We start from the raw sequence: 17438 nt of genomic DNA on the forward strand, positions 1-17438 counted from the left end.
GAACTTATTTCATGGAATAAAGCCATTTATGATAGTTCCAAATACAAAGACAGAGGAAACAATCTTGATTTTTTTAATAAAACAAAGTTTTGAAACCTTAACATTTGCCATCATATTTTATTTTTGCCCTTATTAAAAACTGATCCGTTATGGTTCTATTATATTAGAACCTTAATAAGCAAACTCCTCAAGGGTAAAAATCTTGGCTGTCTTATCTTTTTTATCCCCTCTATTCAAATATAAGTTTCTATCATCTACTAGTTGTACAACTTTGAGAAAGTTAAGTAGCCTCTCAAAGATTTATTTTCCATTATAATTATGGAAGAATATGTAAGATATTTTATGTAAAATATGTGTAACACCTGACATGTAAATAACTATTGAATAAAAGATTCCATGACTTTTTTATGTTTTACCTTTTTTCACTGTAAGTGTAGTGAAAGGCTAGACAATGGTAAACTCTAAGAACCTTTTTATTTCCTCCATCTATTCTAGGTGCCTTAGCCCCAGTCCTCAGGTATCATGGGATATTCCAGTGGTATTGGATGTGTTTTAATCTATTTCATCTTTCTTTCACAATTTCTTCTGTCCCCTTATGAAACATGTGTTCATCAAAACAAAGGGATCTGGGCACTCCACTCCATCCCACCCCACCCTCTATGGTAAGGACACGATGTGTTTCAGACAGGATTTTATCAAGTACATGTGGTTAGACAATGCATGATGAGATTAGGGCTGAGCCCCACAGTCTGGCCTGTGGCAGAGGACAACACAGAGGAGGACATGTGTCTCTAAATCTAGCCAAATAGGTTCAAAGTATCTGGGAAATATTTGTGCTGTAATTTTGTACTGAGGATCTTTAGTCTCATTGAACATTAAAGCTCTAGTTTACCGTAATGATTTTTTTTTTTGAGGCAAATTCTAGGTTGTTTTAGAGAAAGATGGAAGGTTAGTAGGTAAAGTTTATACACAATCTACATTGTCTAATGAGAGTGTAAACACTCTATACAAAGTAACTCCTTTAGTTCCCACTAAAACTCCACCAGGTAGGTACAATTATGACCATTTTCAAAATGGGAATCATTATCAACTCATAATACAAGGTCAGAGAACCCTGAAGTATTAGTGTTAGAAATAAATGTCGGGTTTTAGGGCTCCAAACTAATTAAGAGGAAGTCAATTGTAGTAATTAATTCCAAAATCACAAAATCTGTAAGCTAACAGTCTTGCCTGACACAAACAAGTCACAATCCCAGATCACTGCTGCACTGTGGGTGCTAGTCTGCGTGGCTTCCTTTAACCTTGCTTATGATTTTTGTCTTAATTATCAAAAAGTGGTGATTTGCATAGAAAAGGCTTCTGATAAATTTCTGTTTCTTTTACAGAGGGTCATTTTCAACATTGTTAACTTCAGTAAAACCAAGAGTCTTTACAGAGATGGGATGGCGCCTATGGTGAAATCTACCAGCAGACCAAAATGGTAAGTGCCCCGTGTGGTATGATACAATCCATTTCTGATCAAAAAATTTCACTTGCTCCTCAGGTTTACCTTTTTCTTACCCAGGGCACAGCTTCAGTATAGCTGAGGAATATGAATCAGAGAGTTTTCTAGATAGCTATTACCTGGGCTCTCTGGACTGTCCTCTCAGGGACTTGGGAACTTGGTTCCATGCTTAGTCGAACCAACATTTGGTTATGATAGGAGTTATAGTATGATGTTTGGTAAAATTCTTGTCTTATTTTAATTTATTATGTATCTCTCAAAATACACTTCAAGTTGGACTCCGCCTACTCTTCCTTTGGTATATTTTAAATATAGACGCTGTCTGGTAACCTAGGAAGGCATTGAAAGCTATAGTTTAGTCCATCCCATAATCTGTGGGCCACATAAACACAAGAACAGCTGTGAATTCAGCCAAGCATATGTATAGAGGACAATATTGCGTCACATAAGTGATTGAATACTCTGTATATTTCTATTCTTTTCTTCTTTCCTGCATTTTATGTTGTGTGTTTTGGTGGTCTTCGCTGTAGACACTTTATCTTTATGGATGTCCAGAGTTTTATTTGTCTCATAACTGAACTGAGGAGAAGACTTAGATATTATTGCTTTCTAATTGTAACGATGATACTAATAATAACAGTAACTACACTACTTGTTTAGACCTCATTTTTGCAAACATTTTACTTTTTTGTTTTCATTTATTTATATATTTATTTATTGCAATTTATTCACTTTGTATCCTGGCTGTAGCCTCCTCCATCTCCTCTCCTTCCCACCCTTCCTTCCTCTTCTCCTCCTGTGCCCCTTCCCTAGACCATGGATAGGAGAGGACCTCCTCCCCTTCTACCTGACCTTAGCCTACATTTTACTCTTATAGTTGATATTTTCACACTTTTATAAGAAATATTTTAAGTTCAACAAAATTCAGATGAAGAAGTTGAAAATGAAGTATTTTCTCAAAGTCATAAAAGCTAAGGGGAGGGCGGGCCTCGTTATTTACATACTGTCTCACAAGACCTTGGGACTGCTTCATCTTCTCCTCCATCTACTCATTAATGCATTAACTTAACACTTTTTGAGACTAACAATGAAATTTTTAAAAGACAGAAACCAAGCATTAGTAATAATCTGTCACACAGTAGGTGTTAAGCAAAGGCTTTAGGACTGAACTGAATTCCTTACGGCAATTTATATGTAATGCACCTGGTACTTGCTAAGTGCTCAATAAATGTCATCTATTATTAATAATATGTAAAATGCTATACAAATTCAAGGAATTGTTAATATTATTCTAGCTTTGATCCCTGTTCAAATTTTAATGACTAGTGAGAAGATAGTCTCCAAATGTATGTATTTATAGAAAACTAGCATTTCATAAATATTGAATTATGCTTTTATCTACAAATGATGCTTGGCAATTTCCTATAAATGCTAGCTTGAGAAACTCAGGTTTATAGAAATGCAAGTGTTTGATAACAGTTATAAAAATTGTTTATTAAATGGTAAAACTATCTGCTCTTTTTTTTTTTTTTTTTACCTTCCCGCATCAAATCAATTAAACAGGTGCATTTTATATCTCTTTCTGTCAATTTGGTCTGGGCAAAGAGCAAGACTTCAGTGTGAGTCTCTCAGGCCTTCCCAAGAAGACAATAATATAGGCGGGTATGTGTGTCAGTGGATACGTCAAGCCAGTAAAATGATATCAGTGTGTATCTGCTTATAGGAGCCTTTGAAGTCATTGTGCATTTTTCCAATCTCTGTGTTAAGATCTTATGTTACAATAGTAATTTCTATCTAGTTTTTTAATTGTTTACTTTGTATGCTCTAGTTCTCTCTCTCTTTTTCCCTCTCCCCTTGCCCTTTTCTTCCTCTCCCCCTCTCTCCCTCCTTATTTCTTCTCTCTCTCTCTCTCACATTTCATACACTTCTGTGTGTCTCAAATTTTGCAGCTAAAATTACTTCATTTTGGTACCTGCTCCATATCTTGTCACTAAGGTTTTTATCTCTGTCTCTGTCCCTCTCTCTCTATTAAAGGTTTTATCATTGCATTTGTATTATATTACCTTAGAATTAAGTAAGTGTCCATATCCAATGCTGGCAGCAATTATTCATATCCAGCCATTGAGATTTTTCAGTCTGAAATAGCATGAAATTTCAGAACTGAGGGTTTTGCGAGATATCAAACCAATTTGGTACAACAGAACTTAGCAAACCAACCTGCTTATCTAATTCCTCCTCTTACTTCCTAGAACTTGAATATGAAGCTTCTCATTGTTTCGATTTCCCCTTTTCTCAGTCTAGATGTTTACATATTTATTTTATTGAGCACTGCAATGTTCTGTACACCATGTTAATGTTGGGGTGCAGAAGGACTTGAATATGCAAAGGAAACTTGAAGTGCTCATTTTTGGAACTCTACTTTATTTGAGGCATTTATGTCTCTCTCTTCTTTCTACCAACCCCCAACCCTAAGTAGGAGAGAGAAGAGTAGTAGGGAGAGAGATAGAGAACCCTTTACTTCTCCTGGCTGTTTCGGGTGGAGGGGCATTTAGGGATAAATCAGTTTCCACCCCCAGCAAACACATCCAGCAGTCTCCTCCAAGACTCTACTCCCTCTGTCTGCTTCAAACCACCACACTGTCTGTCTTTCCGAGCTCTCCAAACAGCTACACACCATAAGCCAACACCACAAGCCACCCCTTCTCTTTCTTGGTTCTCAAATTTATATCCTAGACCACAGCCCTCTCCTTGCTGCAGGAGGCAGAGTGTGGGCCAGTAAGAGCTGGCAAAAGACACTCCCCTCAAGAGAAAATTAACAGCTCTGGCCAAAATAAAGTCCAGCTAAACGGATTGAAACAAAAACGTATTTACATAACATAACTGAGTTTTTTTTTAAAAAAAGCAAAACTTCCATTACAGAAACTTTTATAGAATTTTTATAAAATAATCTCCATAGGTCCTAACCATTCCTCTAATTGTCAGGATTTTACATTGCGTATCCTTTCTGTTTCTCTTGCTGTTCTTTCCCTAGGGTATTCCTTCTGTCAGTTACCTATACCACACCCTACCTTCCAGGAGTTATCTCAAATTTCCCAGTGGCCATTAGCATTTGCCTGTCAAAATATTCGATTTTACTGATTTTAAAAAATTATCACAATTCAGGCTTCCAGTCAAATAGCTTAATCCAAGCCCGGTAAGTACATTGTAGATTCTCATATTAGAATATCTTCAAAGCTTCCTTAATTTCACTTTTCCCAGTACTAAGACAGGAATAATAATTAACAGTTTTGTTGCCTGGGATCTTATTGTTTTTGGTAATAGCAAATAGATTTTGAGTTTTGGAAAATCTCTTACCTCAGGATAGATGTTATAGTTTTATGTTGTCTGGACTTTCATCTACAGACATATTGAAGAATAGTATATTTTCACTTTTCAGAGTAAAACATTCTTGATGTGTCTCAGAAGGATGTATAAGTGATCCCAACACTTTTGGGTTTTAGCATGAAATTGATTCTATTAGTCATAGAAAGCAAATGAACAAAAGACATATCTGAGAATCCATATTGCAAATACATGGCCACTCAATGCTTTCCTGTTTACAGGATAAAGTTAAAATGTCTAGCAGCAAATAGCAAGGCTGTAAGAAAATCTCTGACTGTTTTAATGCAGTATAATTAATTCTGCTTATACACTTGCCCTCTTTTTTCATTTTCCCATTTATGTATGTATGTATGTATATATGTATTTTTGTATGTATGTATTTAGTACAATTTATTCACTTTGTATCCCAGGTGTAGACCTCTCCCTCTTCTCCTCCCAATCACATCCTTCCTCCTTCTTTTTCCATTCCCCTCCCAATCCTGCCCTCCCTCACTCTACTCTCCCTATGCCTTTCCCCAAGTCCACTGATAGGGGAGGTCCTCCTCCCCTTCCATCTGACCCTAGCCTATCAGGTCTCATCAGGACTGGGTGCATTGTCTTCCTTGGTGGACTGGTAAGACTGACCCCCCAGGGGTAGGTGATCAAAGAGCCAGCCACTGAGTTCATGTCAGAAACAGCCCCTGTTCCCCTTATTAAGGATCTTACTAGCAGACTGAGCTGCCATGAGATACATCTTACACTAGCTCTCTTAATGACTATGGTTAGAGTCTATAGCACTAAGATTTTTAAATCACAGCTCGTCAATATTTCCTGATGGTAATAAAAGTTATTTTACTACATTTGAACACTGCTAGAAAGCTGCATCTAGATGACTGTATAGAGAAATTAAGTGTAAGAAGACTTAAACAGGTGGTTAATGGTGATACTAGTCAGAAGCTCATGAACTGGGGTTCCAAGATGGTGGTGAACAGAGAACGCCCTTTTGGAGAGGCAGAGGACATGAATCTCTGCAATTGGTGAGTGGAGAGACAATCGAAACTAGAATGTGGAATTTTGGGCTTTTTAAAGGAGAGGGGACACCACAGAAGCATGAAGAACTTGTAGATTTAGATTGGGAGTGGACTTCTCTGGGAACAAAGTAGGGCACTTTCTTTGTCCAGGACTCCCGCAAGGGGAAGCCTGCACACAACACCAGGTAGCTGAGTGCAAAGCTCCCAGCCTGGGGATTAAGATAGCAGAAACATTGCTCCAGGCCTCTTACTGTAGCAGACAGCTGTAACCACCCACTGAACACCACCCGTCGGACACACATCCAAGGAGCCCATTCCCTGGGCCCCACCTCGGGCCCTCTTGCTGAGCTCCGAGCTCCGGACCCTAGGAGCGTCCCCACCCTCCCCCATTCAGTGGGACAGGATCCCACCCCAAGAAGCTCAGCGGATCTCACTTCCCTCAGAAATCCCACGTGGCCAGAGTGCACACACCTCTGGAAACCCAGTTACACCAGAGTGCACACAACTCCAGAAACCCTGTCACACCAGAGGAGCACACCCACTGCCAGTGCCAGAGTGCAGGCCCAACCACAGAGTGCCAACCACAGAGACTCAGTTCCATGGTACAATCCTTCCTGGATCCCAAATCCGCAAAGCTCAGTGCCAGGGGCCCAAGAGAGCAGAGGCAGGACTTCAGGCCCCTCAGCCGCAGAGGAGAGCTGTAACCGCCCTCTTGCCGAGCTCTGGACCCTCGGGGTGCACCGCCCCCACCAATAGGTCCCGCACACACTGCAGGAAACCCACCCTGCCAGAGTGCACGTCCAAAGAGTGCCAGCCACAGAGACTCAGATCCACAGTACAATTCTTTCCAGATCCCAAGTCTGCAAGTGACAGTACTGACTACACAGGGCCGCCCAGCCAGTGATTGTATGGGCCATCCAACCCCTCAGTGGCAGATAACCAGCTGAATAGCCACCAAAGTCTAGAAGACCTGCAAAAATAATACAAGCCCACAATCTTCAACAGTGCCTATGATCCCTTAAGCGCCTGCAACACCTTCAGTGCCTGAAAAGCACCCCTCTCACACACTGAAGGCTTCTTCATTCTCCAACACCCTATCCCTTAGGACATACCTACAAGCACATGCTCAATCACATGCTACCCCGCTTTTGCCCTTCTGTGCCTGCGAACTTTCCTCCTACAGGTATAGCTGAATCACCAATGCACACACTGAAACCACTGGACCTCCCCCATTTTCCTGAAGAATTCTCTGGACACCAGAGAAAGACCAGTCTGATCTGCAGAATCCAAGAATAAACAGTGAACACTACAGATAACCAAATGGCTAGGGGTCCGCTAAAGAACACAACCAACATAAATCAAGATATCATGGCTTCACCAGCAACCCCCAAAATTAATGGATACTCCAACTCATCAGAAACACAAGAAAATGATTTTAAAGCTATGATTATCCAGTTATTTGAGGAAACCAACAAATCTCTCAGAGAAATAGCCATACAGATTCAAACAGTTAAAGAGGAAACAAATAAATCTCTCAAAGATTTGGCCTCCCAAATGGAAACAAAGAAAAATGAAGTGAACTAAGCTCTTAAAGAAACAGGTGAGGCGGGGCAAGATGGCAGAGCTGGGAGGACTCTCATTCTGACCAGCAGCACAGCAGGATTGGCACAGTGACCAGCAATCAGAACTTGCAGCCATAAAACACAAGTGATTGTGTTTCCCAGGTGAGAGGATACCCCATGGTAGGGGATTCAATCAGCTTTTAACTCACTGGGCTAAACCGCTGAAGAGATCCCTGTTCCACCAGACACTTGGTCGCCAGCCCAGAGCCACATGCCAATGTGCTCTGGTCACAGCCCCAGACTGAACTGTGTGCACCACAACATCAGAGACTGGAATTTCCAGTGGAGAGATGACCCCACGGTGCAGGAAACAATTGGGACAGACCTTAGGTCACCCAGACATCCTCTGGAAAAGACTCGGTTCTGCGGGCTCCCCAGGAGCCAACACAGAACCAGAGCTGGGGACCCAGGCTCCGGCACAGAGCCCTGCCTGCTCACCTGATTCTCTGCCCCAGATAGAACTGTGGGCCCCGAGGGACCAGTGACTGAGTTTCACTGCAAACCCACAGGGAGGGAATCGGCTGGTCGGATCTCAGAACACTCAGCCAACACCCCCACCCCGAAAAGGTCTTGGTAAAATTACTCAGTTTAGGCAGACACCCAGACTCCCAAAGGCCTGAAAGGCAGAGCCAAATACATCTGTGCCTGTGGGTTCTACTTGCCATCCTAGACAGAACTGCGGTCCCCAAAGCAAAGACTGGGTATCCCTGTCAGGAGGAAACCCCACAATGGGGGGGATCATCAAGACTAATGCTCAGGACACCCAGCACCAAAAGACTTTCTGTATTCACACAGACTCTAGGCTCTAGCCTTCTACTGCAGGCAGGAGCTCTGTGCTCAGCCACCATTATTGAGTACCCCTAGGGCATTGGGGAACACAGCTGCATCCTCAGACCTACAAAAGCCAGAGAGCCATTACAGCAGCCCTCAGATACTGTGCCAAGGATCAACCAGTTATCCCTAGCTAGACTGATAAAACTGTGGGAATTCCTGGTCCTTCAAGAGGGCTGCACCCAACAATTACACCTCAAGAGCAACAGCTGCTGCTTACTAAATTGAGAGCAAGAAACCCAGCAGCAGGGCAGCCATCACAAGGACCTCTCCTGAGGAGAGGAGAGCCGTCCTGAACACCAGAGTTACCACACAGTCCATACACCTGAAGTGAACTGTGACAATTCCTGAGAAGCACCACTATTCAGTTGACCATACCCAAAAAGCAGAGGAGAACTTCAGAACCCCACCAAGTGGATTCTCCCCACCCCAGGACACAGAGGGCACCAGAAATTAACAGACAACACCTGAGACAGAGAGATGGGTAGAGGCCAGTGAAAAAGTACAACCAACAAAAGGCAAAACAATATGGCATCCCCAGAACCCAGTTATCCAGGGGCAAGTAGCCCTGGACACCCTAACATAAGTGAAATTCAAGAAGATGACCTAACATCCATGCTAATGAAGAGGTTAATGGAGGAAGTAAATAAAATGCATAAAGAATTAGGGGAAGATATAATAAAACAGATTATGGTCATCTGTAAAGAAATACAGGAAGATGCAGCCAAACAGTCTGTGTTACTGGAAGAAATAAAAGAAACAGAGGAACGCTCAAACAAACAGCTGAAGGAATTTAAGGAAAATACAGTCAGACAGGTAAAGGAAATCAACAAAACGGTTCAAGATCTGAAGACAGAATTGGAAGAATTAAAGAAAACACAAATGGAGGAAATTATGGAGAGGGAAAACCTAGGAAAGAAAACAGGAACTACAGAGGTAAGCATAACCAACAGACTACAAGAAATGGAAGAAAGAATTTCAGGTGTGGAAGATACAATGGAAGAAATCGAGGTATTGGTCAAAGAAAATAATAAATCTAAAAAATTCCTGACACAAACCATCCAAGAAATCCAAGACAACATAAAAAGACAAAACCTAAGAATAATAGGAATAGAGGAAAAAGAAGATTTCCTCCTCCAAGGCCCAGAAAATATTTTCAACAAAATCATTGAAGAAAATTTCCCCAACTTAAAGGGGAGGCCTATAGGAATACAAGAGGCCTAGAGAACACATAATAAATTAGACAAGAAAAGAAAATCCTTCTGTCACATAATAATCAAAACAGTAAGTATACAGAACAAAGAAAAAAATGCTAAAAGCTGCAAGGGAAAAAGGCCAAGTAACGTATAATGGCAAACCCATCAGAATCACACCTGACTTCTCAACAGAAACTATGAAAGCCAGAAGAGCCTACACGGATATCATGCAGACCCTAAGAGAACACAGATGTCAGCCTAGGCTACTGTACCCAGGAAAACTCTCAGTCCGCATAGACGGAGAAAACAAGATATTCAATGACAAAAACAAATTTCAACAATACCTACACACAAATCCAGCATTACAGAAAATACTAGAAGGAAAAATACAACCCAAGAAAACTAACTACTTTCAAGAAATCATAGGAAATAAATAACCTCAGTAGGGCAAAACAAAAGTAGCCAAACACACAGACACACTACCATGGCCAACATCAATATTAAAGGATCTAACAGCCACTGGTCATTAATCTCCCTCAACATCAAGGGAAAAATCTACCAGGAAGATACCACAATCCTGAACATTTATGCCCCAAATGCAAGGGCACCCACATTTGTAAAAGAAATTTTAATAAAACTTAAATCACACATAGACCTCCACACATTTATAGTGGGAAACTTTAACACCCCACTCTCAACAAAGGACTGGTCAACAAAACAGAAATTAAACAAAGAAACAATAACTCTCACAGAGGTCATGAATCAAATGGACCTCACAGACATCTATAGAACCTTTCACCCAAACTCAAAAGAATTTACCTTCTTCTTAGCAGCTCATGGAACCTTCTCCAAAATAGATCACATAGTTGGTCACAAAGCAAGCCTCAACAGATACAAGAAGTTTGCAAAAATCACTTGTATCCTATCTGATCACCAAAAACTAAAGCTGGACCTCAATGACAAAAATAGCAAAAGGCCGACACACATATGGAAGCTGAACAACTTGCTTCTAAATGACAGCTGGGTCAGAGAAGAAAAAAGAAAGAAATTAAAGTCTTCCTAGAATTCAATGAAAATGAAGGTGCAACATATCCAAACTTATGAGACACAATGAAAGCAGTGCTAAGAGGAAAGTTCATAGCACTAAGTGCCTTCAAGAAGAAATTTGAAACATCTCATGCAAGCAACTTAATGGCTCACTTAAAATCCCTAGGAAAAAAAAGAAGCAGACACACCAAAGAAGAGTAGACTGCTGGAAATAATCAAACTCAGGACAGACATCAATAAATTAGAAATAAATAAGACAATTCAAAGAATCAATGAAACCAAGAGCTGGTTCTTTGAGAAAAGCAACATGATAGACAAACCCTTAGCCAAACTAACTAAAAGGCAGAGAGAAACTATCCAAATCAACAAAATCAGAAACGAAAAGGGGGACATAATCACAGACACTGGAGAAATCCAAACAATAATTAGGTCTTACTTCCAAAGTCTATATGCCACAAAATTTGAAAATCAAATGAAATGAACAATTTACTTGACTGATTCTACATGCCAAAGTTGAATCAAGACCAGGTAAACCAATTAAATAGTCCCATATCCCCTAAGGAAATAGAAGCTGTCATTAAAAGTCTACCATGCAAAAAAAGCCCAGGGTCAGATGGTTTCAGCACAGAATTCTACCAGACCTTCAAAGAAGAGCTAACACCAATACTCTTCAAACTATTCCACAAGATAGAAACAGAAGGAACACTACCAAACTCATTCTATGAAGCCACAGTCACCTTGATACCTAAACCTCACAAAGACCCAACAAAGGAAGAGAACTTCAGGCCAATCTCCCTCATGAGCATTGATGGTAAAATACTCAACAAAATACTTGCAAACCAAATACAAGAGCACATCAAAGACATCATCCACTACGACCAAGTAGGCTTCATCCCAGGCATGCAGGGGTGGTTCAACATATGGAAATCCATCAATGTGATCCACCATATAAACAAACTGAAGGAGAAAAAACACATGATCATCTTCTAGATGCTGAAAAGGCACTTGACAAAATCCAACATCCATTCATGTTTAAAGTCTTGGAGAGATCAGGGATACAAGGCACATACCTGAACATAGTAAAGGCGATATACAACAAGCCTATAGCCAACATTAAACTCAATGGAAAGAAACTTAAAACATTCCCACTGAAATCAGCGACAAGGCAAGGCTGTCCACTTTCTCCATATCTTTTCAACATTGTTCTTGAAGTCCTAGCTAGAGCAATAAGATAATTGAAGGAGATTAAGGGGATACAAGTTGGAAAAGAAGAAGTCAAAGTATCACTATTTGCAGATGATATGGTAGTATACCTGAGTGACCCCAAAAACTCTACCAGGGAACTCCTACAGCTAATTAACACCTTTATCAAAGTGGCTGGATACAAAATTAACTCAAAAAATTAGTAGCCTTCCTGTATACAAAGGACAAAAGGGCTGAGAAAGAAATTAGGGAAACAACACCCTTCACAATAGCCACAAAGGACATAAAGTACCTTGGTGTGAACCATAACCAATCAAGTCAAAGACTTATATGAAAAAAAATTTCTAGTCTCTGAAGAAAGAATTAGAAGAAGATATCAGAAGATGGAAAGATCTCCCATGCTCATGGCTTGGCAAGATTAACATAAGAAAAATGGCCATCTTACCAGAAGCAATCCACAGATTCAATGCAATTCCCATCAAATTACCAACACAATTCTTTACAGACCTTGAAAGAAAAATTCTCACCTTCATATGGAACAACAAAAAACCCAGAATTGCTAAAACAATTCTCTACAATAAAAGATTTTCAGACGGTATCTCCATCCCTGATCTCAAGCTGTACTATACAGCAGCAATACTAAAAATTGCATGGTAATGGCATAGAAATAGACTGGTGGATCAATGGAATCAAATAGAAGACCTGACATACATCCACACACTTATGGACACCTGATTTTTTACAAAGATGCCAAATCCATTCAATGGAAAAAAGACAGCATCTTCAAGAAATGGTGCTGGTCTAACTAGAAGTCTGCATGTAGAAAAATGCAAATAGATCCATACTTATCACCCTGCACAAAACTAAAGTCCAAGTGGATCAAAGACCTCAACATAAAATTACACACACTAAACCCCTTAGAAAAAAAGTGGGGAATACCCTTGAGCTCATTGGCACAGGAGACAACTTCCTGAACAGAACACCAACAGCATGGGCTCTTATTGCAACAATCAATAAATGGGACCTCATGAAACTGAAAAACTTCTGTAAAGCAAAGGATACTGTCCTCAGAACAAAATGACAGCCTACAGATTGGGAAAAGATCTTCACCAATCCTATATTTGACAGGGGGCTAATATCCAGTATATATAAAAAACTAAAGAAGTTAAACAGCAAAAAATCAAGTAATCCAATTAAGAAAAGGTGTACAGAACTAAACAGAGAATTCTCTGCAGAGGAATAATGAATGGCAGAGAAACATTTAAAGAAATGTTCAACCTCATTAGCCATCAGGGAAATGCAAATCAAAATGACCCTAAGATTTCACCTTAAACCCTTCAGAATGGGTAAGATAAAAAATTCAAGAGACAACACATGCTGGAGAGGTTGTGGAGAAAGGGGAACCCTCCTCCACGACTGGTGGGAATGTAAACTTGTACAACCACTCTGGAAAGCAATCTGGTGCTTTTTCAGACAACTAGGAATAGTGCTTCCTCAATATCAAGCTATACCACTCCTAGGCATATATCCAAAAGATTCTCAAGTACACAATAAAAATATTTGCTCAACCATGTTTGTAGCAGCCTTATTTGTAATAGTCAGAAGCTGGAAACAGTCCAGATGCCCCTCAGTGGAGGAATGGATGCACAAATCATGGTATATCTACACAATGGGATATTACTCAGCAATAAAAAACAAGGAAATCATGAAATTTGCAGGTAAATAGTGGGATCTGGAAAAGATCATCCTGAGTGAGCTATCCCAGAAGCAGAAAGACACATGGTATATAATCACTCATATAGACATATAATATAGGATAAACCTACTAAAAGCTATACACATAAAGAAACTAATCAAGAGGGAGGACTCTTGCTAAAGTGCTCAATTCCTATCCAGAAAGGCAAGGAGGATGTACATCAGAAGAAGGAGAAAAGAGGGAACAAGTCAGACACAGAGGACCTCTGAAAATCTCTGCCCTGCAGACTATCAATGTAGATACTGATACTTATGGGCAACCTTTGGGCAGAGTGCAGGCAATCTTAGGAAAGAAGTGGGAAATAGTAAGATCTGGAGAGGACAGGAACTCCATAAGGAGAGCAACAGAACCAAAAAAATCTGAGCAGAGGTGTCTTTCCTGAGACTGCTATTCCAACCAAGGACTATGCATGGAGATAACCCCAAGACCCCTGCGCAGATGTAGCCCATGGCAGTTCAGTATCCAAGAGGGTTCCATTGTAATAGGAACAGGGACTGTGTCTGACATGAACTGATTGACCTGCTCTTTAATTTCCTCCCCCTGAGGGGGAAGCAGCATTACCATGCCACGGAAGATGACAATGCAGCCACTCCTGATGAGACCTAATTGACTAGGATCAGAAGGAAGGACAAGAAGTCCTCCCTTATCAGTGCACTTGGGGAGGGGCATGCAGGCAGAGGATGTAAGAAGGGAGGGATTAAGATGGGAGGATTGAGAGGACCACGGTGGGGATACAAAGTGAGTAAAGTACAATTAATAAAGAAAATAAAAAAAGAAACACAGGTAAATAGAGCCAAACTAATGGAGGAAGAAGTAGTGGCATTAAGAGAGGAAACAAACAGAAAAATAGAGACTATCTTGGAGACACAGGAATCCACATTCAAACATATGAAGGAAATGTTGCAAGGCACAGAAACATAATTAGAATCAATAAAGAAAACACCATCTGAGAAAACCCTGGAAATGGAGAACTTAGAGAAAAGAGAAGGAACCACAAAGGTAAGCATCACTAATAGAATACAAGAGATGGAAGAGAGAATCTCGGGTGCTGAAGATATACTTGCAGATATTGATACTACTCTCAAAGAAAAAGTAAAATTGGAAAAAATCCAAATCACAAAACATCTAAGAAATCAAGGATGCCATAAAAAGGCAAAATCTAAGAATAATAGGAATTGACAAAGAAGAGGATTTCAGCCTCCAAGGTCCAGAAAATATCTTCAAGAAAATCATAGAAGAAAATTTTCCCAACCTAAAGAAAGAGATGTCCACAAACATACAAGAGGCCTACAGAACACTAAATAGACTAGACCAGAAAAGAAACTCCTCACGCCACATCATAGTCAAAACACTTAATCTACAGAACAAAGAAAAGATACTAAAAGCAGCAACAGAAAAAGGCCAAGTAACATATAAAGGTAGACCTATCAGAATCACACTGGACTTCTCATCAGAAATAATGAAAGCCAGAAGGGCCTGGGGAGATATCATGCAGGATCTAAGGGTCCACAGATGCCAACCTAGACTACTATACGCAGCAAAGCTTTAAATCAACATAGATGGATCAAACAAAATATTCCATGACAAAACTAAATTTAAGCAATATTTGAACAGCAAACCAGCCCTACAGAAGATACTAGAAGGAAAATTCCAATCCAACGTGAACAACTACACCCAAGAAAACATAGGTTATAGATAATTTCCCAACAACAACAACAACAAAAAAAAACACAAAAGAAAACAGGCAGTGAATCACAGTAACACCACCAACTCCACAATAATAGAAAATAACATTCAATGGTCATTATTATCTATCAACATCAATTGACTCAACTCTCCAGTAAAAAAAAAAAAAAAACACTGACTAACGGAATGGGTGTGGAAACAGGATCCAACATTCTGTTGCATCCAAGAAACGCACCTACGCAACAAAGATAAACACTACCTCAGAGTAAAAGGATGAAAAACAGTTATTCAAGCAAATGGACCCCCCCCCAAAAAAAATAAACAAGCAGGAGTGGCTATTCTAATATCTAATAATATAGAGTTTCAAACAAAAGTAATCAAAAAAGATGTAGAGGGGCATTACATTCTCATCAAAGGAAAAATCCACCAAGAAGACATCACAATTCTGAACATCTATGCCCCAAATACAAGAGCACCTACATTCATAAATGAAACATTATTAAAGCTTAAATCACACATCGACCCCAACACCTTAATAGTGGGAGACTTCAACACCCCACTATCATCAAGGGACAGATCATCTAGACAGAAGCCAATCAGGGAAATAAAGGCACTTACAATTGTCCTAATTCAAATGGACCTAATAGATGTCTATAGGACTTTCCACCCAAACTCAAAAGAGTATACATTCTTTTCAGAATCTCATGGAACGTTCCACCAAATAGACCATATAGTTGGTTACAAAGCAAGCCTCAACAGATACAAGAAGATTGAAAAAAATCCCCTGTATACTATCTGACCACCATGGACTAAAGCTGGACCTCAACAACAATGGAAGTAACAAAAAGCCTACACACACATGGAAACTTAACAACTTACTCTTCAATGACAGCTGAGTTAAAGATGAAATAAAGAAAGAAATTAAAGACTTCCTAGAATTCAATGAAAATGAAGGCACAACATACCTAATTTATGGGACACAATGAAAGCAGTACTTAGAGGAAAACTCATAGCACTAAGTGCCTTTAAGAAGAAATTTGTAACATCTCATACAAACAACTTAATGGCACAGCTGAAAGCCCTAGGGGAAAAAAAAGCAGAAACACCCAAGAGGAAAAGATGGCTGAAAATAATCAAACTCAGGGCTGAAAGCAACCAATTAGAAACAAAACAATTCAAAGAATTAATGAAACCAAGAGCTGGTTCTTTGAGAAAATTAACAAGATAGACAAACCCTTAGCCAAACTAACTAAAAGCCAGAGAGAAACTATCCAAATCAGCAAAATCAGAAATGAAAAGGGGGACATAACTACAGACAGTGAGGAAATCCAAATAATCATTAGGTCGTACTACAAAAGCCTATATGCCACAAAATTTGAAAATCTAAAAGAAATGGACAATTTTCTTGATAGATTCCACCTACCAAAATTAAGTCAGGACCAGGTAGAAAGATTGAACAGCCTTATATCCCCAAAGGAAATTGAAGTAGCCATCAATAGCCTCCCTTCCAAAAAAAAGCCCAGGACCAGATGGCTTCAGCGCAGAATTCTACCAGACCTTCAAAGAAGTGCTAACTCCAATTCTTTCCAAATCATTCCACAAAATGGAAACAGAAGGAACATTACCAAACTCATTCTATGAAGCCACAGTCACCTTAATAACTAAACCACAGAAAGATCCAACAAAAAAAGAGAACTTCAGACCTATCTCTCTTTTGAGCATTGATGCAAAATTACTCAATAAAATACTTGCAAACCAAATCCAAGAACACATAAAAGATATAATTCAACATGACCAAGTATGCTTCATCCCAGGCATGCAAGGGTGGTTCAATATATGGAAATCCATCAATGTAATCCACCATATAAACAAACTGAAGGAGAAAAACAACATGGTCATCTCCCTAGATGCCAAAATTTTGACAAAATCCAGCACCCATTCATGTTTAAAGTCTTGGAGAGATCAGGGATACAAGGCACATACCTAAACACGGTAAAGGCAACATACAGCAAGCCTATAGCCAACATCAAACTCAATGGAATGAAACTTAAATCAATCCCACTGAAATCAGGGACAAGGCAAGGCTCCCCATTGTCTCCATATCTCTTCAACATAGTACTTGAAGTCCTAGATAGAGCAATAAGACAAGTAAGGAAGATCAAGGGAATACAAATTGAAAAGGAAGAAGTCAAAGTTTCACTA

At 39.7% G+C, this 17438-nt stretch overlaps 1 protein-coding gene across 6 annotated transcripts in view; it reads left to right on the plus strand.

Moving 5' to 3' along the window:
- The window catches only part of Agbl4 (AGBL carboxypeptidase 4), a 1227056-nt gene that overhangs the window by 512973 nt on the left and 696645 nt on the right, over nt 1-17438 (plus strand). For all 6 annotated transcript variants that reach the window (XM_060366135.1, XM_060366138.1, XM_060366141.1 and 3 more), the window contains exon 4: nt 1386-1480. In XM_060366135.1, coding sequence (XP_060222118.1) covers nt 1386-1480 — 95 coding nt within the window. The remainder of the gene's footprint in view (nt 1-1385; nt 1481-17438) is intronic.

This window comes from Meriones unguiculatus, chromosome 12 (assembly GCF_030254825.1).
Source record: "Meriones unguiculatus strain TT.TT164.6M chromosome 12, Bangor_MerUng_6.1, whole genome shotgun sequence".
Taxonomy (NCBI): domain Eukaryota; kingdom Metazoa; phylum Chordata; class Mammalia; order Rodentia; family Muridae; genus Meriones; species Meriones unguiculatus.